Below are 21,965 nucleotides of genomic sequence, written 5' to 3' on the forward strand. Positions count from 1 at the left end.
AGAGGAGCATAATAACACAACCGGACTGTGATCATGAATCATGAATCTTCCAATACTAGACTGCGATCAGTGAGGTACTCACAGCAATGAATGGCGGTACGAGATACATTTGAATAGAACGGGTGTGCCTGTCTACATCTGCGTAACTGAAGTCTGTAGAACATGTCAGAAAGTGGATCAGGGGGTGATCATGACACGACAAACATACCATCATTCTCCTGTGTTAGTTTGCCCGAACGAAAGCCGGGATAACCACCATGTTTAGAGGGAAGAATTAAAGATAGCATTTCAAGTGGATAGATAATTGTAATGAGGTAGAATGAATTTTCAATGACTCGATTATATATGCTCACTCTGGATTCGACAATGTTGCATTTTCGAGGTATCTGGACCATCAACAACACCACAAATGGATAATCATGAGACCTGGACAACTCCTGTATTGGTTAATGCGTGCTGTCCGCGTGCCAGATAATGAGGCGTCTATTGTGCATGGCAGTTCGAATTGAAACCAGATTTCGGGGCGACCAAGAGCCTTTTGTCCGGTCGAAAATCGCGGCCCCCGGTGAATAGAGACCTCCCGAACCTAGGCTTGATACCACACATCTCTTTTTATTGTACGAGGCCGACGCACAAGGACCGTTCGCGCGACAGTTAGCAGTTCCTCGCTCTCAATTATTAGCGGCACCTTAAATTCTGCGTTCCACGCATGTTCATGATTTAGACACCGGATTTCTTCAAACAATAGTCCGCCGCACTCACGTTCTCCACATGTCGGTCACGAGTGGCCACCCACAACAAAGCAATGAACTTCGGAGAGACAAAGCAACTTTTTGATGCATGATTTTGATGATCTGAGCCAGATTCGGACAAGAACCACGGTGCGACGTGAATTTTCTTGCGCGATTTTATTCAGTGAGCGCCTCGCGAGACAAGGAATCTCTCAGGATTTTCGATCCACGCGGTTGAGAAGATCAAGTTGTACGAATGAGAGTCTCTTGCAGATTCAGTGGCACATATTATTTCAAACACTTGCAAACGCAGTACATAATTAGAACAAAAGTGATCGGGACAGTGATGCCAGTGAGCACCAAGTGCCAGGGCATTGGCTTTCGGGTATGACATAAATTACAATAAATCCATGTATTTGTTTCGTTCTATTGTTTATCGATCCTTCGTGTTGAACAAAGCAAGTAATTCTCAATCATCTTCCCTGGTTTCCCGCTGGTCAAACAAACGGAGAAGCAATCCAACAATAGGCACTATCAGGTCTTCAGCCCACGAAATCCTCCAGAACCCCACAAAATACATTGCTACTTGAACGATCGAACTGGAAGCATATAAAATCGAGGTCAAAATTCGATGCTCGAGCATTATCCAGAGCGTATAAAGAAGTGCAACGCCGAAGAGTGCTTGACCAAGTCCTTGAACCAAATGTGCGACTCGTACACATCGAGTAAAAGCATCGAGCTGTTTCTGGTAGTCATCGATTGCCGGACGATCGATGAAACGCATTCGGGAATGTTGATAGGCGAGGATAAAGGCCCGACCAGACACAACGATGTCGGAGATATGGCAACTGGCGGAAAGAATACAAAAGAACATCGCTATCTCGAATTCCAGGTCTCCCCTCTTGCGGATAACATCATTCGCTAATGTCAAGAAGGTGGTAATAAAGGAAGCAATGAATGCTGACTATTTTGGAATAAGGATTCAGCAGGTGCGAGCCATGTGAGCACGATACTTACAATGAGAACTGACACGCCTAAGCTTCTTGTCATATCGTGAAACTCATGTACCATTTCGCTGTATCTGGCTGATTATTGTGTTTGAGGAAACGAAGCAATATGATAACAATGCAAGGCATACCAGTAGTTGATTCCTCGCCAAGCGACGTCGCACGCGCAGGTGCAGCAGGAGAAGAAGGGTTGATAGTCGTGGACTCGATACATTTTTCGTTTGTGATGCAAGCCGGAGGGAGTTGCGGCTCGCCTGCGCTGGGATTCTGTGGTGGGGTATAATGATCAGAGGAGGAAGACGACATGAAGAGATAATACAATACTGAAGGTAAAGCCGATTAAGTATCCTCGCCGGTAATAGCGTGCCGGCTCTCCTAGTTTGTTTACAATCTATGATGGGTACTGTCGCTGGATACACAATACATGAGGCCTTCCGCGTGTTGAGAAGACTGGGAGCTGCATAGGTGATACGTAAACGAGGCAAACTCGCATTGTAGTTGGACTGTTTCAGCATCTTGACGAACACGTGGCCGACATACAAAAATAACGAGGTAGGGCGGCTTGCGCGGCAGCGCCCACAATGTTAATCAAAGTTTCATTCTCATTCGCGTTTACCTCAGAGCCGTTGGAAAACGGCGAATTGCATTGTATTTTCCTGGCTCAGGCTATTTCGGGTCTCGGATGGCCGTTTAAATTGGATTCTTGGCATGAAAAGTCTGTGAAAATTCCTTGTTCAAAAAGTCAGAAATACCCAAAAAGAGAAGAAAAGCCCAATGCGGACACTTTCGGCTTTTTCCGATTGAGAGTCGTCACCAGACTGCGATCAAGTTCACCTTCTGGTTAGTAGTTCAAGAGGTGGATCGGACTATGTCAGAAACGCTAAGATCGGACCGATGGATTGCGCATTCAAGTTGCCGGTACCTTGGGTTGGGCCATAAAAAAGGCTTTCAGAATAGAAGGGCTTAGAAGGGCTTAGATCGGCACCACAAGACATACAATTAGAGGTTGTGGTGGAACCAGTTCCGTAACAAGGTCTCTAAGCTCTTGTATTTTCAAAACCTTTCTGGCGAGCTCCAGTCTTTCTGCGTCTGATCTGGTTAATCGGTCAGATAGAAAAGACACGGATCGGGGCAGACAAGGAACGGCTGGTCTAAAACACAGAGGCGGATATCATTTAACGGATTGTCAGTTTTCTGAGCTCGCAGGTAAGTTTAGCAAGTAGACTAGTGCGCGAAACCGAGTATCTTTCACATGTCACACTGCCGTATTCGTATCCAAAGTCGGACAATGATCATACTCCAGTTCTTTGAGGCCCTTATTCTGTTGTACAATTCACATGAGCACCAAAAGCCTTAAGTGTACTTATCTGCATTAGTAATGTATCGTTGAGGCATTGGTTACATGTTCTTGTGTTATACTTGGTCTATACTTCAGTCTGACATTAGGTACATATACTGGACTGGCAAAATATACACATCCCGGGTCACCTCGTCTCCGTCAAATCCCACTGTTTTTTGACTGGAGTGGAATGTTTCTCATATATTCCCACTAAAAGTTCATAAAAAGTCGAATGTAGATTTCGGAGAGGGTGGTTAATTGAAGAGCCTCTCTCGGCGAATACTGTAAGTGTCATTTTGTTGTGGCGTGCGCAGTAGCTGCTGCGCGGCGGTGCAATAACGCACAGCAGAGCGCTGCACCGACACAGCCACAGGGGTTCTATATGAGGGAAATCAGTCAGACAATCGCTTGACCAACTCCCTCCACCATGGAAGCCTTCAAACTCCAAAAGAAATATCCAGAAGTCTCGAAGGATGAGATGTTCGACTTCATAAACCGTTTCAAGTGCGCATATTTACCGGAAATACCTAGATCGAGTCTGACTTTCTCTGTAGCGCCCTTCGTACGGATACTCCGGGTCGAGTAGATAAGTCGACTGTGCTTCATTCTCTTCAAAGCAGTGGGCAATCCTACGATGTTGCTCGGGAGACATTGAAACACGTTAGCGTCGATGCTAGTGGCAAAGTCGAATTGGAAGATTGGGTTGAGGTAACAGTTTTCCTAACGCTCCGATGATGTCACCCTACCCTGATATCTGATATCATGACCAGCTCAATGTCAAACTACGTACGCAATCACAATCCGCGTTACAGACCAAAGCGGGGAAGGTTCGTGTACAAGGATCAAACGCGAACGTCAGTCATACGATTAATGAGGATGAGAGAAGGGAATTTACGAATCACATTAATGGTGTAAGTTTCGACCTCAATTTGTTTCTTTGCTGTCATAATGTTGATTTATTGGGTTATAGGTCCTTGAGAACGACCCAGACATTGGCGATCGTTTCCCTATTCCTACTGAGACCATGCAATTGTTTGATGACTGCAAAGATGGTCTCATTCTTTGCAAATTGATTAACGATTCCGTCCCGGATACCATTGATTTCCGTGTTCTCAACAAACCTAATCCGACTACTCGTAAACCGTTGAACGCGTTTCAAATCACCGAAAACAACAACATTGTTATCACCTCGGCCAAAGGTATCGGATGTTCGGTTGTTAACATTGGATCAAGTGATCTCGCAGAGGGAAGGGAGCATTTGATTTTAGGGTTGATTTGGCAAGTCATTAGGAGAGGTTTATTGGCTCAGGTCGATTTGAGGTTGCACCCAGAGTTATATCGGCTTTGTGAGGAGGGAGAGACGGTGGATGACTTGTTGAAGCTGACTCCCGATCAGATCTTGTTGAGGTGGTTTAATTACCACTTGAAAGCCGCTGGATGGAAGCGTCGGTGCGTCCTCTTATTCTGAATCCTGAGGTATTCGTCCTGGTCCTGATATAATGCCATAGTGTCAACAATTTCAGCCGTGACGTTAGCGACGGCGAGAATTACACTGTTCTTTTGCACCAACTTAAACCAGATAACTGCTCCATCGCACCCCTGCAAACCCGTGATGTGCGTGAGAGAGCCGAACAAGTCCTACAAAATGCAGCCAATATCGGGTGTAGGAAGTACCTCACCCCATCTTCACTCACCGCAGGGAACCCACGTCTTAACCTCGCTTTCGTCGCAAACCTATTCAACACTTGGCCCGGCCTTGAACCACTTGACGAACAAGAAGCAAAGGATTATGGTGTGGTTGAAGATTTCGACGCGGAAGGCGAACGCGAAGCTCGTGTATTCACTCTGTGGCTTAATTCTCTTGGTGTCGAACCAGCCGTATTCAATCTGTTCGAAAATCTCAAAGATGGCCTAGTCATTCTTCAAGCTTTTGATAATGTCTTTCCAGGATCAGTCGTTTGGAGAAGAGTGAACAAACCAAAAGCGGGTGCTGGACCTGGAAATTATGCTAGTGGTGGTGGAACGGGTGAGGAGGATGACGAAGGGGCTGATATCGGGGTTACGCCAAATCAGAGCACGCTGTCTAGATTTAAGGCGGTCGAGAATACGAACTATGCGGTCGATTTAGGAAAACAGAATAAAATGCATTTGGTTGGTATCCAGGGAGCTGACATTGTGGATGGAAGGAAGACATTGGTGTTGGGTTTGGTGTGGCAGCTCATGAGGTGCGCTTTTTTGCATCCTGTGTCACACTCAAATATTGAACTGGACCGGTTTTTTACAGGATGTCAATTACCAAGACCCTTTCACAACTTTCTGCAGGAGGTGGACGTCCGCTTTCAGACATGGATCTCTTGAAATGGGCGAATAGTACAGTGCAGAAAGCCAGTCCCTCAGCCAGACCCATCAGGTCATTCAAAGACCCATCAATAACTACTGGTCTCTTTGTCCTTGATTTGTTGGATGCAATCAGGCCCGGAATTGTTGATCCTTCGTTGGTCGTCGTTGTTGGAGAGACCGGTGATTATGAAGAACGCAGACAGAATGGTAGGTCAATTTTTGTTTTTGATCGGAAGAATGACTCATTGGTGGTTGTCTTGTAGCGAAATTGGCCATTTCAATTGCTCGAAAGATGAACGCGCTAATTTTCTTGGTGCCAGAAGATATTGTTGATGTTCGTGCTCGTTTGGTACGTGTCATTTTTGTCCTCGCCCCGTAGATTGTTGACGAGATTATCTAGATTTTGACTTTCGTAGGAAGTTTGATGGCTGTTGCTCAATAATTGTTGAACATAGAGAAAGCTACTTATAAGTTTATGTACTCGATTGAATCCAAACTTGATTCTAATTTGATTTTGTATTGCATGCTGGAAACGTCGTACCGAGAGCGAAGGCTGCGGATGGGGAGGTTTCCACATATTCTGCGCCCACCGTGGGCAAGAATATAATGCCAATTTCATAAATTGAGATATTCAGTTTTGTGGGGTAAAGCTAGAATTGAGGGCCTTAGCCATATTGCCGCATGATTACGACCCAGCAAGTGATTCACTGGTTTCAACCTCACCGGATTTAATTAACTCCAAAGATGGTAAAAAGCTGGTTTCCGTAGTATGTTCCCTTCTCTGAGAGAATCGACAGTAAACTGTACTAATTTAAGATTCCTCTCTTTGGTAAGTTCGGTCCGATTCGTTGTGGATTTATCAGGCATATATATACTTCAAAATGGTAATACTGAGGAGTCGAGGACCGTCAGGGATCGGAGACCTCCTCGCGTTCTATCGTTCCATATTACGACTTACGAATGACAGTCCCCCGACAACCAAGAGAAACGTTTGAAGTTGGGCCTGAGGCGGCGGTAGGCCTTGATGCATGATGTCCTAGCGGACAGTAAAATTGAAGTTGGGACACAGTCGCTAAGCTGTAGCAACCGCGTGAACTTCGACTATCCTTGAGAACTGTCTAGACTTCTAGTAGGCTTCTAGGGCATTTGAAATTGGAGAATAGCGTTCTGGAAAACGAGTGCGACTGATAGTGGAAGACTACTAAAATTAGAACAGAGACGGGAGTGTCGATTCGATTCACACGGTCTCCCACCTTCCGAAAAATCACGCCCGGGTGTTCAGGTACATTCAAACGTTCCCTCCTCGCTCAGTCTTCCACCCTTCTCATATTCTGACAAGAACTGACAAGAATGACTTCTTCCCCCATTTTCTCTGAGAATCCGGCCGTATCGGGAGCTCTGTTCATGTTCTGACTTATCATGTGGCCGGCGGTTTGTCAGATGTACCCTCTTCTGATGATCTTCTGAAAGCAGTCATTGGTCAAAGAACCTTTTAACCAACAAACCCAAGATCACGGGTTGATATTCTAAATGACTTGGCGACGCATGAGAAGCATTCTGACATATATGGGTTATTTGTTATTTACTTTGGAGAGAGCGACTTAGTGGTATAAAGCATTCTGGCGTATTGCTATTGTTTTCTAACCACACCAAAGTCCACTAGACTCCAGTCACTATCTGTTTGTGTCAGTATGGATTCTCGAGACACCCATACAGACAAGGAAGACTTCGAGGTCAAGGAAACGATATTAGTGCCATATAATGAGCTCCATGACATCAATATTTATACCTACCACGATACAAACGCTGGCCGACTGGTGCTGGACCCAGAGTGGGTAGTTATGTTCCTTCATCAGTCTTTCTAATCGTTCTAATCACAGTTTCCAGTGAAGCGAGAGCAGAATTCGGTCCGGAAATTGCCTCACGACTCAAACTGACAAAAGATGGAAGCAAGATTTTATGGCCACAACCTACAGACGACCCAAATGACCCCCAAAATGTACGTGATCTGCTTCTATGAAGATATGGTTTTTATACTCTGCTCTTAGTGGAGTAATCGTCAGAAACACTTCCAGCTCTTCATCATCACTTTGGCCGCCGTCGTTCCCGATTTCGATTCGGCGATTGGTAGGTCTGGATATGATTGGCCTCAGTCTTTTCTCACCTGCTGCTTTCATCATTGAAGGTATCGCTTCAGTATTTGCATTAGCTGAAGAGTTTGACACCACTACTGGTCATGTCAACAATCTAACCTCAAAGTGAGTCTTTGGCTCTAATTAGTGTCTCAGTTTTCGCTTTAACAATAGCCTATCTGCGTAGTTGGAGCTTATTTTTGATAGGTAATAAGCCTTTCTAAAGCGACTTCTTGTATTGAATACCGGCATACAGGTTGGGGTGGCATCTTCTTTGTTATGCTCATGCGGAAGTACGGGCGATTATCCATACTTTTTTGGACTCAGGTAATTTATACGCTCTTCACGCAGCCAATCACGTAATCACACCTTACTCCTTAGCTCTTGGCCCTAGGATTCTTGGTTGGTACGACTTTTGCGCCTAATATCCGGGTATTCGCGGGTAGGTGTCGCCCATGGCTAGTGACGATATGCGCTAAACGTTTGTGAAGGGATGCGGTGTTTGAATGGTTTCTTTGCGTTCGTCGACTTCTCCTTCAAATGACTCGATTTTAATCTGTGCACGAATTAGGACCTGCCCACAAGTTACCGTGAGATGCCATGATTTATATGCCCGAGACCAAGTTTGACTGTCTGTCAAGGGTTTATTCACAATTGCCGATATCTATCCTTTCCACCTCCAAGCGCGAATGGTACCTCGTCCCATTGTGATATACACCATTTTGGTTTAACAAAGTGACATCTAGATTAATATATGGACGATGGGAGTCATTTTGGCACCCCACCTTTCTCCATTCGTTTTCGGTTTCTTGGTAGCTCGTGCAGATTGGCGATGGGCTTACGGTATTGGATGCTTGTATGGGCTTTTCGTTCTATTCCTCATCGTCTTTTTCATGAAAGAATCGTGAGTTTACTAGAAACCAGGTCGCACAAATCCTCAATTAATGTTCTTTTCTCCCAGCATGTATTATCGTGATGGATCTCATAACCCCAGTCCTTTCTCGAAATCAGGCTTTTGGGGTCGTGTCGGGGATCGCATTCGAACGCTAATAGGGATAACAGGTGTCCAGAATGCAAAACCAGAACCAACTTGGAGAGAAGTCTCATGGGCGCCAATTCACGTACTTTTTCGTCCTCACATGTTTTTGATATTAGTGTTCGAGGTATTTTGGACTAAGATTAATTGTCTTCAAGTTCCCAATTAACCTTTCGACAGACGGCGGTCTTCGGTTTTGGCATTGGCATCAACGTAATTCTCATGGATGCATGTTGAAGACGTAGTACTAATGAAGCTGAGTCTAGGTGACAAATACACTCTTTCTTCACAGTCCTCCACCCGTAGGTCTTGGATTGGACCCTATTACAGTTTCTGGAATTTATGCTACTCCTGTCGTAAGTGGGTCTGCCATATTTCATTCTCATGGCCGAACTTACGATCCAAATAGATTGCGGTTCTTGTAGGAGAGTTCATGGGTCGTTATCTGAACGACTGGATCATGAATTTTACTGTCAAGCGAAATCACGGTGTATTCGAGGCTGAATTCCGTTTGTGGTACGTCAAACTAGCTGCCTTTCACTACATAGTAATCTCTGCTAAGCCCGACCTAGGACGTGTTACATTGGCACTGTCCTGTATGTAGTCGGCTTCGTTATTTTGGGCGTATCCCTCCAAAACAATCTAGGAATTCCTGGTGTTGTCGTGGGTTGGACTATCGCCCAAGTAGCAGTCGTTGTGACGACCGTCGCAGTTTGTGAGCTAAGATGAAGTAAATCGCCATTGGTCTAATAGCTAATATCTATCGGATACAGATGCCTACTGCAATGATTGTGTCCCTAATAAACGAGGAGAAATTAGTGGTTTGCTCAATTTGGTTCGAATTTTGGGTGGTCAGTCTCCGATTCAAGAGGGAGATCTTTGAGGCATAACATCAATTACCGTTCCAACAGGTTTTACCGTTGCTTATTATCAAGTACCCTGGGCATCGAGAAATGGGGCTCTCCAAACCCTTGGTTGTGAAGCTGCGTAAGTCTCATCAGGTATAACTCATTAAGATGAAAAATCAATGATCACCATAGCATTGTTGCTGGGCTATTCGTTCTCACTGTGCCTTATTTACAGTATAAGGGTAGATCTATTCGCGTAAGTGTCGATTTTTTCACCAAATGTTGCTTTTTTTGACTCAGGAATCATTAATCAGGCAAGGTTCACTTAACTGCTCTCTACAGTCGGGGATCCATCTCGAAGGTCCTATGATATGCTTCTTCAAGATCAGCGGGGCCGCCTTTGATTGTTCATTTTCAAGGATAATTCGACACGCGCCTTTGTGGAGTGTAATCTGATAGTATAATTGTAGCACACTTGTTCGCTACAACTCGATTGACTTTTACGCCATACTGACTTTAACATTTGTATATTGTACAAAAAATTCCAACGTAGTTACGTGATAAATGACATCAAACTACAAAACAAAGTCTATCTCTTGCATGTGTTCAAAATCATAATTCAATCAACATTGCCTGGAGAAACCAGCTTGCTTCTTGGCAGGTTTGTGAGACTTGCCGAAGTTTTCGGGATCGGGTCGGCCATGGTGCTTCTCGGGATGGTGAACGGCCGAATTGGATGTCGTCGCCATCAGATTACCCTCCGAGCCTTTTGGATCATAGATTATAAGTATCTGTGTGATTGAATAAGAAAACAAAAGTCACGAACCTTGAAGTGATTCAGTGATTTCAACGATATCTACAATAAGGCGCTCGACCAAGTCCTCGCTTACACTTTCGCGGACTATAGGGAAATCACAATCAACGCTTTTCTTCCAGAGCGTAAATGGCTTACCAACGACGCGCAAGATCTCAACATCTTCTGTGCCTTCGGGAGCCTGCATATAGTGTTATCAACAGAACTCGAGGTATGCATACTGTCACATACGTTGTAGTTAGGAACGATCCATCCCTTAGTTTTCAGTAAAGTCTAGGAAGAATAATTAATACTTGACCTAAACATAAGGATAGCAGCCGAGGTACCTGGATCCACTTTTGCTCTACTTGAGGATTTGCTGCTTTGAACTCATCAGACAATCTAAAGGAAACCACAGGCAGGCCGGATCTGTAGTGCTCCGGAACGTCGTCTCCACGGTCCTCATGAACTGGTAGATGAATGCTGCTCAAGACCTAGTTTCCTGTCAGATAATCATACCTTTAACAGAAAAGCCGAATTACTTTGAAATAGGTTCCATTTAGTGCACGAGATAGCATTCTCGCGTTACGCAGGTCCTTGACAGCAATTCGTTTGAAGCCATCAACTCCAAGATTCAGGAAATTGAACATCTGTCCAATAATCGGAGCGGCCGGTTTGGAGAAGTTCCTGAAAATATAATCAGTGAGGATCAAATGAAAAAGGGCAGGGACGCACAGAGTAAATGAGTATTCCGTGCTACCAAGGTAATCTGAAAGTGCGTTAAAACAGTCACGTCTACTATGACAACTAGGACACGTACGAAGTTCAAAAATCAAATCTTTATGCAATAAGCTCTCATCGCGCCAGAGAACCCAGCCGATTCCGACATAAACCAGACCAAATTTATGACCAGAGGCGTTAATAGAAACTACTCGCGGAATTTCGAAAGACCATTTGAGGTGCGGATAAGCGAAAGGCGCAAAGAATCCACCAGAAGCAGCATCAACATGAATAGGAATATCAAGGCCAGTACGCTGCTGAAGATTGTCCACTGTTTTAAAGAATCATTAGCAAGTTGTCCGGATGATATAGCGTATGTATTACATAGGTCGCTCATGAGTTGGACATTTTCGAAGTGGCCAGTGTAGGTGCTTCCAAGAATGACCATGACACCGATGGTATTCTCATCAATGTATTGCAAAGCATCGTGAGGATTCATAACGAAATCATGTTCTTCTGTGACTGGAACCAAACGACATTCGACGTCGAAGTACCTGACCAAGCGTTGATGAAACCGAGCCGAAAACGGGTAGTTTCGCTTACCGTGCGAATTTCTCAAGAGCAACTTGAGCGTTCGAACCGAATACGATGTTGGGATGGAAGTAGTCCTTTCCAGCAGCCTTACGCGCTTCTTGCCAACGTTTTTTCATAGCCAATCCACCTAGCATTATGGCTTCCGAAGAGCCAGCAGTAGCCGTTCCGATGGGCTTGGCGTCCTTCGGTGCCTTCCACAGATCCGCAACTGACGTATATCGATGGTTATCAGCTGCAGTCAAATATATCCGAGTCAAAAATACGATCCCACTCACTCATTGAAATGCAGCGGTTGTGAATTAGTTGAGCGGCCGGGTATTCCTCTTGATCAACTATGTTTTTGCTGATGTTCTCAACCATCAACTTTTTAGCCTCCTCAGGCATATATGTGTGTACGAAGCTATTGCCGTCGTACTCAGAAGCTTTGAACGATGATGTCAAGCGAATGACTTACGACGCCAAGTTCAGAGTTGGGTTACCGTCCAGAGCCATCTCGTCGTGGAGAAGTTGGTATGCTGATCTAGATGAGACTCCTTTCGGGGGAATGGTATACTTGGAGAGTCCCGCAACATCCTCGTCGCGATTCCAATGAGAGGTATTGGCAGGGCCATGACGTCTAGCTGCGTTAGCAAACTTTATCTGAGGATGATCCTTAGACTTTTCAATGATTTCTTCGGCGTTGACTATATGCAAGGTATGTAAGGCGCTTCGTGAGCTTCGGTTAAACACTTACTGTGTCTAGAAAGAGACATGGTTGGAATGGTATGCAGCTAGACAAACTCGTACAGGCATTTTAAATGGTCGCGCCCCCGTATGCGGTAGGAAGTGATATCATTGGCAGGTAATTTAGGACCGGCTAACTGTCAATCTGGTAAGGAAGCGCTGAGAGATTTCACAACGTGTTCATCGATAACGAAAAGGACCCCCGAAAACACGGACATGCCGTTTCGCCTTTTCAGATAAATATTGGAGATTCCTGGAAGAAGCTCGCACCGAATACATACAGGATTGGTGTCTCGGTCATTTCGAGCCGTCCGGATAGAATTCAGGACCCCTATTCACAATGTAATACCACCCAGGTTGGCTGTCTTGATATCCAGATAAATATTGCTCCTTTGTGCTGGCCTTCAATACTGATCGAATTCTCTTTGCAAGTTCGACTGGTGCCACCATAGGGGCATATCACAGAAAAACTGGCCATTTTTGTCATTACCAATCTTAGGAACACGAAAGAAAGACTTCTCAATTTTGCGAATCTCCCATGCTCGCCCCGCCGCCATATTACTTTGATGATGTCATTGCTGGCATTATCTATGAACCGCCGCTCTTCTGATCAACCAACCTGAGCTATGTATTCGAAAATTAAAACATTTTATTTCAAGCCCGGCGACTTTGATGATCTCGACTAAATTTGAGAGTTGGGCTGAGAGATTCCGACAGACATTTATCTAAAAAAATGTCCCCAGTTTCAAACGCGACGTAAAAGGCTTCCTGGTCTTAACATTAATGCATTAGTGCCCGCAATCAGAAAGCCCGCGAAATTCGGTCGACCCTCGGTGCCAGACAGATTGTCCAGATGGGATTTGGGAGAACTCAAAGATTTTGGGGCTTGTTTAGAATGTATTAACTTTCGTCTAGATCGAAACCGCTGAGTGTGGAAATGGCCTTATTGTGATCAAGTGTTTTCGGGGGACCTTGACGAGCGAAGACGGGGCGGGGTTGGGGTGTTTCTTCATTGCCTTTTCGAGGGGAGACCCCCCCGATGTGGCTCAAAATAAACAGCCACCCGCTCTCACGCGGAATGTACATTGTCACCTGATTGCCACGCTGCCTCCCAGCTACGGCAATTTATCTCAACCTCCACTGCATTGCTGTGAATAGAAAAGATTTGCTTGTAAGATAAAATGTCTGCAAGCAGGCATAAGCATTCTCACAGCTCGGCGGACTCGGAAGTGGTCATGAACATGGTCTAAATTATTCTGGAAAGAAGATTATGTATGGTCTCGTTCGGTTCCATCCATAACTTATATTGATGGTAATATATGATCTTCTGAGCAGCTACATGATACGTCCTCTGATGGAAAGCGTTTTCCTTCTTGTTAACCCGGGGCCATACCCACACCACTCCCAGAATTTACGTCAGGTCTTGCGAAATCGTCCAAAATCTGACCATATGAGCCCGGGAGTCCAAACAATTCCCAGCAGTCTGCAGTCGACACCTTCGTTAATCAATCATGCATGTGAACATTATAAAAGCTGTGTTAGTGCAGGTGACTACTATCTACCGACCAATGATCATAGTACCTGATATTTTCCACTGAAGAAATTATAAACATTACACCAAGTCATACAAAAGGTCCATTACCTTTCAAGTACTTTTCAGATGCGTAGAAATTTCAGGAATGGGATAGAACGGCTGGACCTTGTCAGAACCTTTTAGCTCATGAATGCCTAGTGGGATATGTGGCGCAGCGTTACGCCGAGGATCCAATCACACAATCTATTGCCTTCCCGTTAGGGCCACAGGGCGAGCCTAATTAACGCCAATTTTCTCAATTAGGTATAATGTGGCGCAGTATAAGGATCGCAAAGCCTTGAGCGCCAGTGTTGTCGAGGACATCTTACGACGCTTGATGAAAGTGTTCAGCCTCGACAGTGCGCGGCCTGAATAACCCTTCCTGTGACCAGTCAATATATAAAAACGCCGGTCGCTTTCAACCACCGGTTCTCTCAACGCGGGCCCCAATGATTGGTCGAAGCGCTTGGGTATTTATATCTGGCGTAACCCTATACATGAAAGACCCCTGCTTGGCAATCAGTTTCACTACTGTCGCCATGGATGATATGTTCATCATGATCAATCAGGACACTCTCGGTTCATAAATTGCAAGCATCAAACTGGTAGCTTGACCAATCATCACTGTTTCACGTTCAACTACAAGACTGAGATTATCATGGGCCTATATATCATCCTCATAACATTCCTTTGCTGAATCGCGTGAAATCGATACTGTACCGCATCTACTCTCGTGTACCGGAAGTTTGATTATGCTCGACGCCGCTGCTGGTTTTGCCTTGTAGTGAAGCAATTTGAGTTTGCTGGCAAGTGGATACTAATTTGGAATTTGTGGACTGATGCCAAATTTAGAATGATTTCCAGGTGGCTGTGCTTGATTTCCTTTCTCTTCTAGCTCAACTCACTGCGCCGTGCCTCGCCTTTGCACTATAATTCTAGGTTGAGTAATGCGACGTGCATCGGGTATCGATGAAAAAGAGCAGTCGCTAGAGAAAGGATCTGCGGAGGAATGGGTGTATCGGCAATCACCAGCCCTGGAACATCAGGAAGAGTCGGCCACATGTGCTCCGCGCGATGTAAAGTAGGAACTGTGCATCAGCCCAACGTCCCTTTGCAATCACCTTGATCTGTTTCTTTTCCTTTCGCACCGGTTTTGGACTACTGGTTTAGTTCCCATCCGCCATTTATCTAGCCCGTTGCCGCTACTGTAACGCCTCAACCCACCTCGCTCAACCTCCAACCTCCAAACCCACAAGGCTCGAAAATGGTTGCCCCAAATCCCCTTTTTCGTGGGGGGTGGTCCTGGAAGAAGTTTAATGCAACGGTCATCAACGACATATGGCCTGAAGTTTTTTTCTTCACTTTGGTTGCAGTCAGTACGTGTATCATTCTCGTCCTCGCCCAATAAATCTTCCTCATGTATTCTCTTCCCAGTGGTTTGCCTGGTGTCAAACCTGACAAGCGTCAACTTGGGTATTTCGAATGCTCTCTTGACCGTCCTGGGTACTGTCCTAGGTCTGGTTATTTCCTTTCGGACATCGTCCGCTTATGAAAGGTAGGTGCCTGAACGCCGGAAAAAAATGTAGTATTCTGAAGTGGTTTCTGCTTCGTCAGGTATCAAGACGGCCGTAAGATGTGGACTGCTATCGGAGTTGCCTCCAAAAATCTGACTCAAATGGTCTGTTTATTTTCTCAATATTTTCGCATTCACAGGGTCGATTCACACTTTCACCTAAGATTTGGATCCACGCTCAGTCCGACCGCAGTGGAATCGAGGCTTTACAAAATCAGACGGATATCGAGGTCGCTGTCGAAAAGAAAACAATGATCAATCTGGTAATTAGTCAATGCCATGAAAGGGAAAGAATCTGAGGCTCAATGATTTTTTTGACTAACAGATTCAAGCCTTTTCCGTGGCTGTTAAGGTGCGTTGTGACATTAATTAGTCGTACATATAGATTAACACAAAACAGCATTTTCTTCGTGATGAACCTGGCATGTATTACGAAGATCTGTACCCCCTCATCTGTTTCCTTCCCCGCCACGTGAACACTCATTTGCCCAATGAGAAATTGCCATTGTGGCACTCTCATGAAGGCTTTGAGGAAGCGACAACACAGGTTGAAACGACTCAGCAGGAATCTCTGAACGGTCTGCAGATCGATTCCACTGGCAAACTCGGTAGCTGGCCCAGTCGTGGACGTAGATCTCGTCGCAGTACATTTGATCCCGAAAGCGTCTTGCCTCGTGTCGGGAGTGAACACCCTCTGAAGCCGGCCAGAAATCCCCCAGAAACTCGAATCACAGACTATATACCGTTGTTCCGAGTGTTCAGATGGTTGGGTCAAGTTATCTTGCGCCGTACTAGGTCCCAGTCCGAATCAGGAGGGAAACGCTTGAGGAAGCGCGGTCAAGGTATTGATTTGGTTGAGAGTCATATACCATTGGAGATCCTTCTTGTGCTCTCTAAGTGAGTCCATTCCATGATCTTCTCTACTCTCTGTTAATCATCAATTACAGCTATTCAGCTTGTTAGTCTAGGCCCTTTTCTCCCTTCCTTTGGCGAGCTGTTCTGATATGAATTAATCTAGTTCTTATGAAACACAGCCTCATTCAACCCGCCATTGCCAGCGGTATCACGGCCAACCTCGCCTTACTTCAAGACACTTTATCCAACTTAGAGCGTACTTGTAACACTCCTCTCCCCTTTGCCTACCAGGCCCACCTCCGGATGTCCCTCTGGTATGTCTTGTGGTTTCGCATCGTGCCTTCGATACTCAACCTTGACTCTCACAGGCTCTACCTTCTTTTCCTCCCGGTATGCATTTTAAACCTGAATATTCATCACCAAAATGACAGTGGGTATTAGTTCCAAATATACGATCTATTCGGGTATATCACCATACCCGGGACTTGTTTTGCATCTTTTCTCCTCCTGGGTTTCCTTGAGATTGGCCAAGAAATGTAAGTTCATACCTGAATTATTCCGCCATGCTTCCTTACTTAGATTTTCAGTGAAAACCCCTTCAATTACGATCTCAATGACCTTGACCTTGATTACTTCTGCCTCTCTCTCCAACGCGAGTTGCACCAAATAACTGCTGTACGTCCTCCACTATGCCATTTATAAAACCTGGCGTTTGACTCTCGTTTCAGTACAACAACCCGAACCCTTGTGATTTCCTGTATACAAACCTGTGAGCAAAGACATTCGCGGATTTGCACATTTATGACTGATCTGGTCTAGGAATCAACCTTTCGCTCCTGCGGACCGTCGTGGAGCTGACGAGCTATGCCATATGGGACGCGAGTATCGGTATCCAGATGAAACCAGTGAAGCCGGTATGGCGAGTATCAAGCGCACTCTGATCCACTCGTGGAGGGACGTTGATCTCAAAACACGTCACATACGACACTGAACACAGCAGCATATTAATGGTTTGACCCGATCGGATACGCTGGGTTGGGTGGTTTGATATCTTTTGGTTTTTGTTTGTTTCCATCTTTTCTCTTCCATGTTGGGTTTTTGGCGCTACATTAGACGATAGATCGTCATTCTAGTACTAGTTTTGCATTTTGGGTCTCTGAGTATTGGGCTTTGTGATCATTTAATCTATTCACTCCTTAAATCACGTACTTGCTTAAGAACGGACGCCTCCGGCAATGGTCTTCTCCAAGTTGAAGGTGAATTATTAATAGGATGGAGGCCGCCGAAAGGCACAGTGTTCGTGAGTAACACTGATTTGGTCCCATTATCTGCTTTGTTCTCGTCACTTTTGCACATAAATGTCATTTTTGCCGGTTCGTGGTGCGTGAACAGCATTGTGACCCCGTGGGCCTCATTTCACTTTCGTCTTTTGAGTTGAACAGCATGTAACTTAGGTGGTGGGGTGGATGTGTTTGTTTTGGATACTAAAGGCAAACAAACAGCCGTGACACGGCACCACGTCGATTCTTAATTGCAAGTTAGGCATGGACTACTCGCAAGAACAGGCAACACACGACCAGGTCAATCTCCTCCGCCTCGTCAGGCGTCTAGAGAAATCTATTTCGACGGAGAGTGACTGGGATGATGTCGCCGCGAATCAACGAGAACGTGTGTGGCTGCAAGCATCGGGAGCACTTCAGGTAGGCGTCGAAGTTCGACACATGTTGACCACAATTTCACCTTTCAAGGTAGAAAGTCAAGTACGGACGCAAACTGTTACGAACTATAGAACAGTATGACCCAGATCCAACCCTGTATGTATCGCCTTTTTACCAACTTGATTTATCTTATGCTCTTTTAGAACGAAGCAGCGTCAACGACAAGACTCTAGGACAAAGCTTGACCGGGTAGAACTTTTCATGACGGAGGTCCAGAAGGTACGCTCTACGTCCGTTCTATTACGTTCACTCACGCTAAGTCGATGTCAGAGGACGGAACCTCAACAACTGCGACCCGAACCTGTCCTTCCGACTATCCCGGTGCCCATTGCTCCTTTACTGCCTTCACAAACGGGCAAATCACTGCTTGCCGTCAATGAGGGTGTGGAACCCCCTTCTGAGCAACCAACGTCTAGCACGTCTGCACCAATGTCAAGGAATGACATCTCCGATCTTTCTTCCCCTCGTTCTGCACCCTCCCCTTCAGACTTGAGCTTGCCGGTGTCGTCTTTACTACCTGTAAATCCGACTCCTCCTCCATCTTTTGCCCCACCCTCGACCTCCACCGCTATTTCTACTCATGACTCCTCCAACGCACTCACCCCTCGCAAACATCTCCAGACATCCAATGCGCTTCAAGAGGAGCTAACTGCCCAACTCGCACAAATGGCTACTCAACTGAAACGTAACGCGACGCATTTCTCCGACTCGTTGGCTAAGGACCAAGCTGTTGTTGAGGAAACTCATGAAAAATTGGAGAGTAACTTTGGAGTGATGCTCAAGGAACGTGTACGGCTGAGGGATTTCAGAGGAAAAAGTGGATCGACGACCTGTATGGTTGTTGGTATTGTGATTGCAGTGCTTGCGTTGTTTATGGCCATGGTATCGATCATCCGGTTTAGTGGTCGGTAGAGACGCGTCTCGCGACCTTTCATCGTGCCTCAGTGTCAATGGAAGTTCGTCGGAAAACTTTATTATTGGTCGTATTCGCGTTAGTTATCCATCATCCACTCATCGTGTGCATAATTTATCTTTTATCATCAATCAGACTTCTTTTTACGGAACTTCTTCTGCAATTATTTCCTTCGAATATTCCTGAGAGACATGGATCAGTCATCTACCGCTCTCATGTGAAGACACTACAGCTTGGATCCCATGACAGGTGCATGTCATCCAGAATGAATATGGAAATCTTGCTACTTCGGCTTCGGGGCCCCGAAGAAAATCATAAGACATATATAGAGACGTGGGGATCCATCCTCCTTTTTCACCCTCCTCTCCCCACAATCCTCCTCGCCATGTCTGGCTACCGTATTGAATATTCTCCTTCTTCCCGCGCAAAATGCAAAGGTTAGCTTATTTTTTCAGATATTGAAACTGGCTCATTGTCGTTTGTTTATCCCAAACTCGGTTCAGGCTCCAAGCCATGCGCAGGTCTGCTACTCTCCCTCCCCTCGTTGCTCCTTCTCAATACTAAGCGACATGACCATCTACCTCTAGGAACGGTTATTGCCAAGGGTGATTTGCGTTTTGGTACCTTGGTGGAGTTCAAGGGCAACCATAATTTGTACGTACTTATCTTTAGCTCCCTTTCTGACGCCACAATTTCTAACACTGATCTTCCTTTCAATTCATCAGCTCGTGGAGGCATTGGGGTTGCGTCACTCCCAAAATTTTTGACAATGTCAAGAAAAGGATCAGCGAGGCTACTGAAATTGACGGCTATGAAGAGCTGAACGACGAAGATAAAGCCAAAGTCTGCACGGCATGGGATGAAGGCCATGTCGCGGATGCCGACATTCCCGACAGCGCCAGGAAACCTGAGGGCGAAGAAGAGAAAAAGCCCAAGAGGAAAGCAGCTACAAAAAAGGCCATCAAGAAAGATGAAAACGATGAAGAAGAAGACGAGGAGGAAAACGCTGAAGAGAAAGCCAGGAAAGAGGTCGCCATGAATGCGGCTAAGAAGGCCGAGGCTGACGAAGACGGTGAAGGTGAGGTCTCAGAGAAACCCGAGAAAGCTGAGGCCACCAAAACGGTATGAACCTCATTCCATAAACGCAGGGCCTGTGCATCTGACCCAGGTTTCGCTTATTCGCAGAAAGTTGAAGAGGAAGAAGGAGAAGAATCGGAAAAGGCTACCAAACCTTGTTCCAAGGTACTCCCTTAAGACACTCCCTTGTTCATTGCCGTGCGTCTTCACTAGGAATAATGTCACAGGCAACTCCAAATGAAGGCGCTCACAACGAAATCTTTCAAGCAGGAGAACGAATGAGGCGAAAGGTTCTGGTAAGAGTAATCCTAAACGCATATCACCAACCCATGGTGCCAATGGTACCAAACTCCTTTAGGGTGATGCTTGGGTCGACAGCAACCTTAAACCAGTACGTGTTTGATCAAAGAAGGAAGAAACAGAGAATTAGACGCTTACTTGTTTTTAGGATACTACAGACTTTATGAAGTCCATGCAACATGTCAGAATGATTTCCTGAATGTAGCGATATTTTAAACAAATGAAATCACTTACAGCTCGCAACCGAGGCGGCGTGGGGAACGATTTGGACCAGACCTGGACTTGAGTTGAAGCAAAGGAGTTTGATCGTGATTGCGTTGCTCATGTCTCAAGGGAAGGAGGCCGAGGTTAGTAAAATAGATCATTTCACCATGTTTTTTGCTGATAAAGTTAATTATGGTAACTTAGTTGGCCGGGCACATAAGGTGATTCGCGCAGTACAGTATTCATTGCTATTCATGATGATTTACTCGTGATTATATAGAGGGGCAGTTAACAATGGATGCACGGAAATAGAAATCCAGGAGACGATGCTTCAAACAAGTGTTTACTGCGGTGTGCCAACTGGGGTGTCTATGTTCAGAGTTGCAGATAAAGTTATCAGTCAACTCAAAGCAGAAGGGTTATTGAAAGCATAGCATAGTGATTTAAAAAAACAACCTGAACAAGTCTAGTCAAAGATACAGGACTCTTACACGATGAGGATCTAAGATACGAACCCAAAGGCGGCTACCCACTTGAACCCCACACAGCATTTCACAGATGGTGAGAGAAGTCCCCGACTCTGCGAAGCTAGAGGAGGGTTCTGTCGGAACCAAACGTCCCCCATCAAATTGAAACCGATCTGCACGCGCGAAATTATTTCTACATGTAGTGCGTGGGAATGTGCTAATATATGATACAAGAATTATCTTTTGATAAATGAATATTTTGAACGCGACTAATGAGCGCCCGAATCGTGACTGTTCGGTTTCGGGTGGGTAATATATAACTGTCTACTAGTGTATAGTTATTTGGCAAAAAAACAAAGAAAGAAACAGCGGAATGTTAAAATGTGCTGAATTCCCCGACTCTGCGAAGCAAGAGGAGAGTTCTGTGGCATTGAAACGTTCCAGGACTTGCAAAGAACCAGCAACGTGGGATGATGCTGTCGTTTTTGCCGGTTCCGCCGGTACCATCACCGCCATTAGCCAAATATGGTGCCGTTGACCAGTGTTCGTTGTTGCTTATTAGCCAGTGCTTGTATCCCCATTGTTTGTCCCCCAACTCTGCGATTTGCGAAGCAATACGTTGACAGCCGGTTATACTCCTTTCGAGTCACTCAAAAGACTGTCGAATGTCTTTCCTGTCAGTCCAAAGAATGTCGATGGCATGCTTGTCGACTTGTAGATCACATAATACCTGTAGTTCAGATACCTTTCAATACACATTCATTGACCGTACCAGATTGGTACAAAATTGCTGTGCCAGGCGAGAGGGAGCCTGACCTGGCTTTCACAAATATGAGGACATTCAGTAAAGTAGATAGGTCATAATTCGGAGGGTAATTCTAATGATATAGCCGCATTGTGAAACAAGTTTCAACCTCCTGCCCCCTTGCCTCGAATCTGCGGGAGCTGGTAAGGTAGGTATCAGGCCTAAAGTGAGTCGAGTCTCAGCTTCTCGGAGTAAGTATGGGATAAGCTATACAAAA

At 45.4% G+C, this 21,965-nt stretch overlaps 8 protein-coding genes across 8 annotated transcripts; 6 read left to right on the forward strand and 2 right to left on the reverse strand.

The window, feature by feature from the left end:
• Positions 1-1,200: 1,200 nt before the first annotated feature.
• Positions 1,201-2,044, reverse strand: AGABI2DRAFT_120634 (hypothetical protein; the record flags this gene model as incomplete). The annotated part of the gene is made up of 3 exons (XM_006463773.1): positions 1,201-1,695; positions 1,749-1,816; positions 1,870-2,044. The coding sequence occupies 3 exons, from the start codon at positions 2,042-2,044 to the stop codon at positions 1,201-1,203; spliced, it is 738 nt and encodes a 245-aa protein (XP_006463836.1).
• A 1,289-nt stretch (positions 2,045-3,333) lies between these two features.
• AGABI2DRAFT_208759 (Ca2+-binding actin-bundling protein) lies at positions 3,334-5,946 on the forward strand. Its single transcript, XM_006463774.1, has 8 exons — positions 3,334-3,581; positions 3,632-3,785; positions 3,848-3,988; positions 4,048-4,526; positions 4,586-5,302; positions 5,362-5,624; positions 5,681-5,766; positions 5,818-5,946. The coding sequence occupies exons 1-8, from the start codon at positions 3,505-3,507 to the stop codon at positions 5,857-5,859; spliced, it is 1,959 nt and encodes a 652-aa protein (XP_006463837.1). The 5' UTR covers positions 3,334-3,504; the 3' UTR covers positions 5,860-5,946.
• A 1,162-nt stretch (positions 5,947-7,108) lies between these two features.
• AGABI2DRAFT_120636 (hypothetical protein) lies at positions 7,109-9,762 on the forward strand (the record flags this gene model as incomplete). The annotated part of the gene is made up of 20 exons (XM_006463776.1): positions 7,109-7,248; positions 7,305-7,416; positions 7,466-7,544; positions 7,603-7,675; positions 7,737-7,756; positions 7,806-7,876; positions 7,931-7,991; positions 8,041-8,068; positions 8,121-8,139; positions 8,191-8,241; positions 8,296-8,453; positions 8,511-8,712; positions 8,766-8,798; positions 8,852-8,941; positions 8,995-9,101; positions 9,158-9,300; positions 9,359-9,436; positions 9,497-9,572; positions 9,626-9,689; positions 9,748-9,762. The coding sequence occupies 20 exons, from the start codon at positions 7,109-7,111 to the stop codon at positions 9,760-9,762; spliced, it is 1,620 nt and encodes a 539-aa protein (XP_006463839.1).
• A 139-nt stretch (positions 9,763-9,901) lies between these two features.
• On the reverse strand, positions 9,902-12,297 carry AGABI2DRAFT_194531 (hypothetical protein). The gene is made up of 13 exons (XM_006463777.1): positions 12,274-12,297; positions 11,995-12,223; positions 11,816-11,940; positions 11,550-11,748; positions 11,331-11,500; positions 11,047-11,277; positions 10,962-10,995; positions 10,769-10,913; positions 10,574-10,720; positions 10,479-10,520; positions 10,386-10,428; positions 10,260-10,334; positions 9,902-10,199 (listed from the first exon to the last, which is right to left on the reverse strand). Exons 1-13 carry the CDS (start codon positions 12,290-12,292, stop codon positions 10,057-10,059), a joined length of 1,602 nt encoding a protein of 533 aa, XP_006463840.1. The 5' UTR covers positions 12,293-12,297; the 3' UTR covers positions 9,902-10,056.
• Positions 12,298-15,062: 2,765 nt separating this feature from the next.
• Positions 15,063-17,472, forward strand: AGABI2DRAFT_225771 (hypothetical protein). The gene is made up of 13 exons (XM_006463778.1): positions 15,063-15,212; positions 15,271-15,391; positions 15,451-15,514; positions 15,574-15,672; positions 15,735-15,761; positions 15,810-16,306; positions 16,357-16,367; positions 16,428-16,578; positions 16,633-16,654; positions 16,706-16,800; positions 16,852-16,939; positions 16,993-17,033; positions 17,084-17,472. The coding sequence occupies exons 1-13, from the start codon at positions 15,101-15,103 to the stop codon at positions 17,253-17,255; spliced, it is 1,500 nt and encodes a 499-aa protein (XP_006463841.1). The 5' UTR covers positions 15,063-15,100; the 3' UTR covers positions 17,256-17,472.
• Positions 17,473-17,536: 64 nt separating this feature from the next.
• Positions 17,537-19,056, forward strand: AGABI2DRAFT_187306 (hypothetical protein; the record flags this gene model as incomplete). Its single annotated transcript, XM_006463779.1, has 5 exons — positions 17,537-17,545; positions 17,830-17,964; positions 18,017-18,078; positions 18,126-18,201; positions 18,253-19,056. 5 exons carry the CDS (start codon positions 17,537-17,539, stop codon positions 18,892-18,894), a joined length of 924 nt encoding a protein of 307 aa, XP_006463842.1. The 3' UTR covers positions 18,895-19,056.
• A 224-nt stretch (positions 19,057-19,280) lies between these two features.
• Positions 19,281-20,023, forward strand: AGABI2DRAFT_208769 (hypothetical protein; the record flags this gene model as incomplete). The annotated part of the gene is made up of 4 exons (XM_006463780.1): positions 19,281-19,332; positions 19,399-19,416; positions 19,483-19,549; positions 19,621-20,023. 4 exons carry the CDS (start codon positions 19,281-19,283, stop codon positions 20,021-20,023), a joined length of 540 nt encoding a protein of 179 aa, XP_006463843.1.
• A 523-nt stretch (positions 20,024-20,546) lies between these two features.
• Positions 20,547-20,948, forward strand: AGABI2DRAFT_194533 (hypothetical protein). The gene is made up of 3 exons (XM_006463781.1): positions 20,547-20,619; positions 20,681-20,697; positions 20,757-20,948. The coding sequence occupies exons 1-3, from the start codon at positions 20,596-20,598 to the stop codon at positions 20,908-20,910; spliced, it is 195 nt and encodes a 64-aa protein (XP_006463844.1). The 5' UTR covers positions 20,547-20,595; the 3' UTR covers positions 20,911-20,948.
• The last annotated feature ends 1,017 nt before the right edge of the window (positions 20,949-21,965 follow it).

This window comes from Agaricus bisporus (genome assembly GCF_000300575.1).
Source record: "Agaricus bisporus var. bisporus H97 unplaced genomic scaffold AGABI2scaffold_9, whole genome shotgun sequence".
Taxonomy (NCBI): domain Eukaryota; kingdom Fungi; phylum Basidiomycota; class Agaricomycetes; order Agaricales; family Agaricaceae; genus Agaricus; species Agaricus bisporus.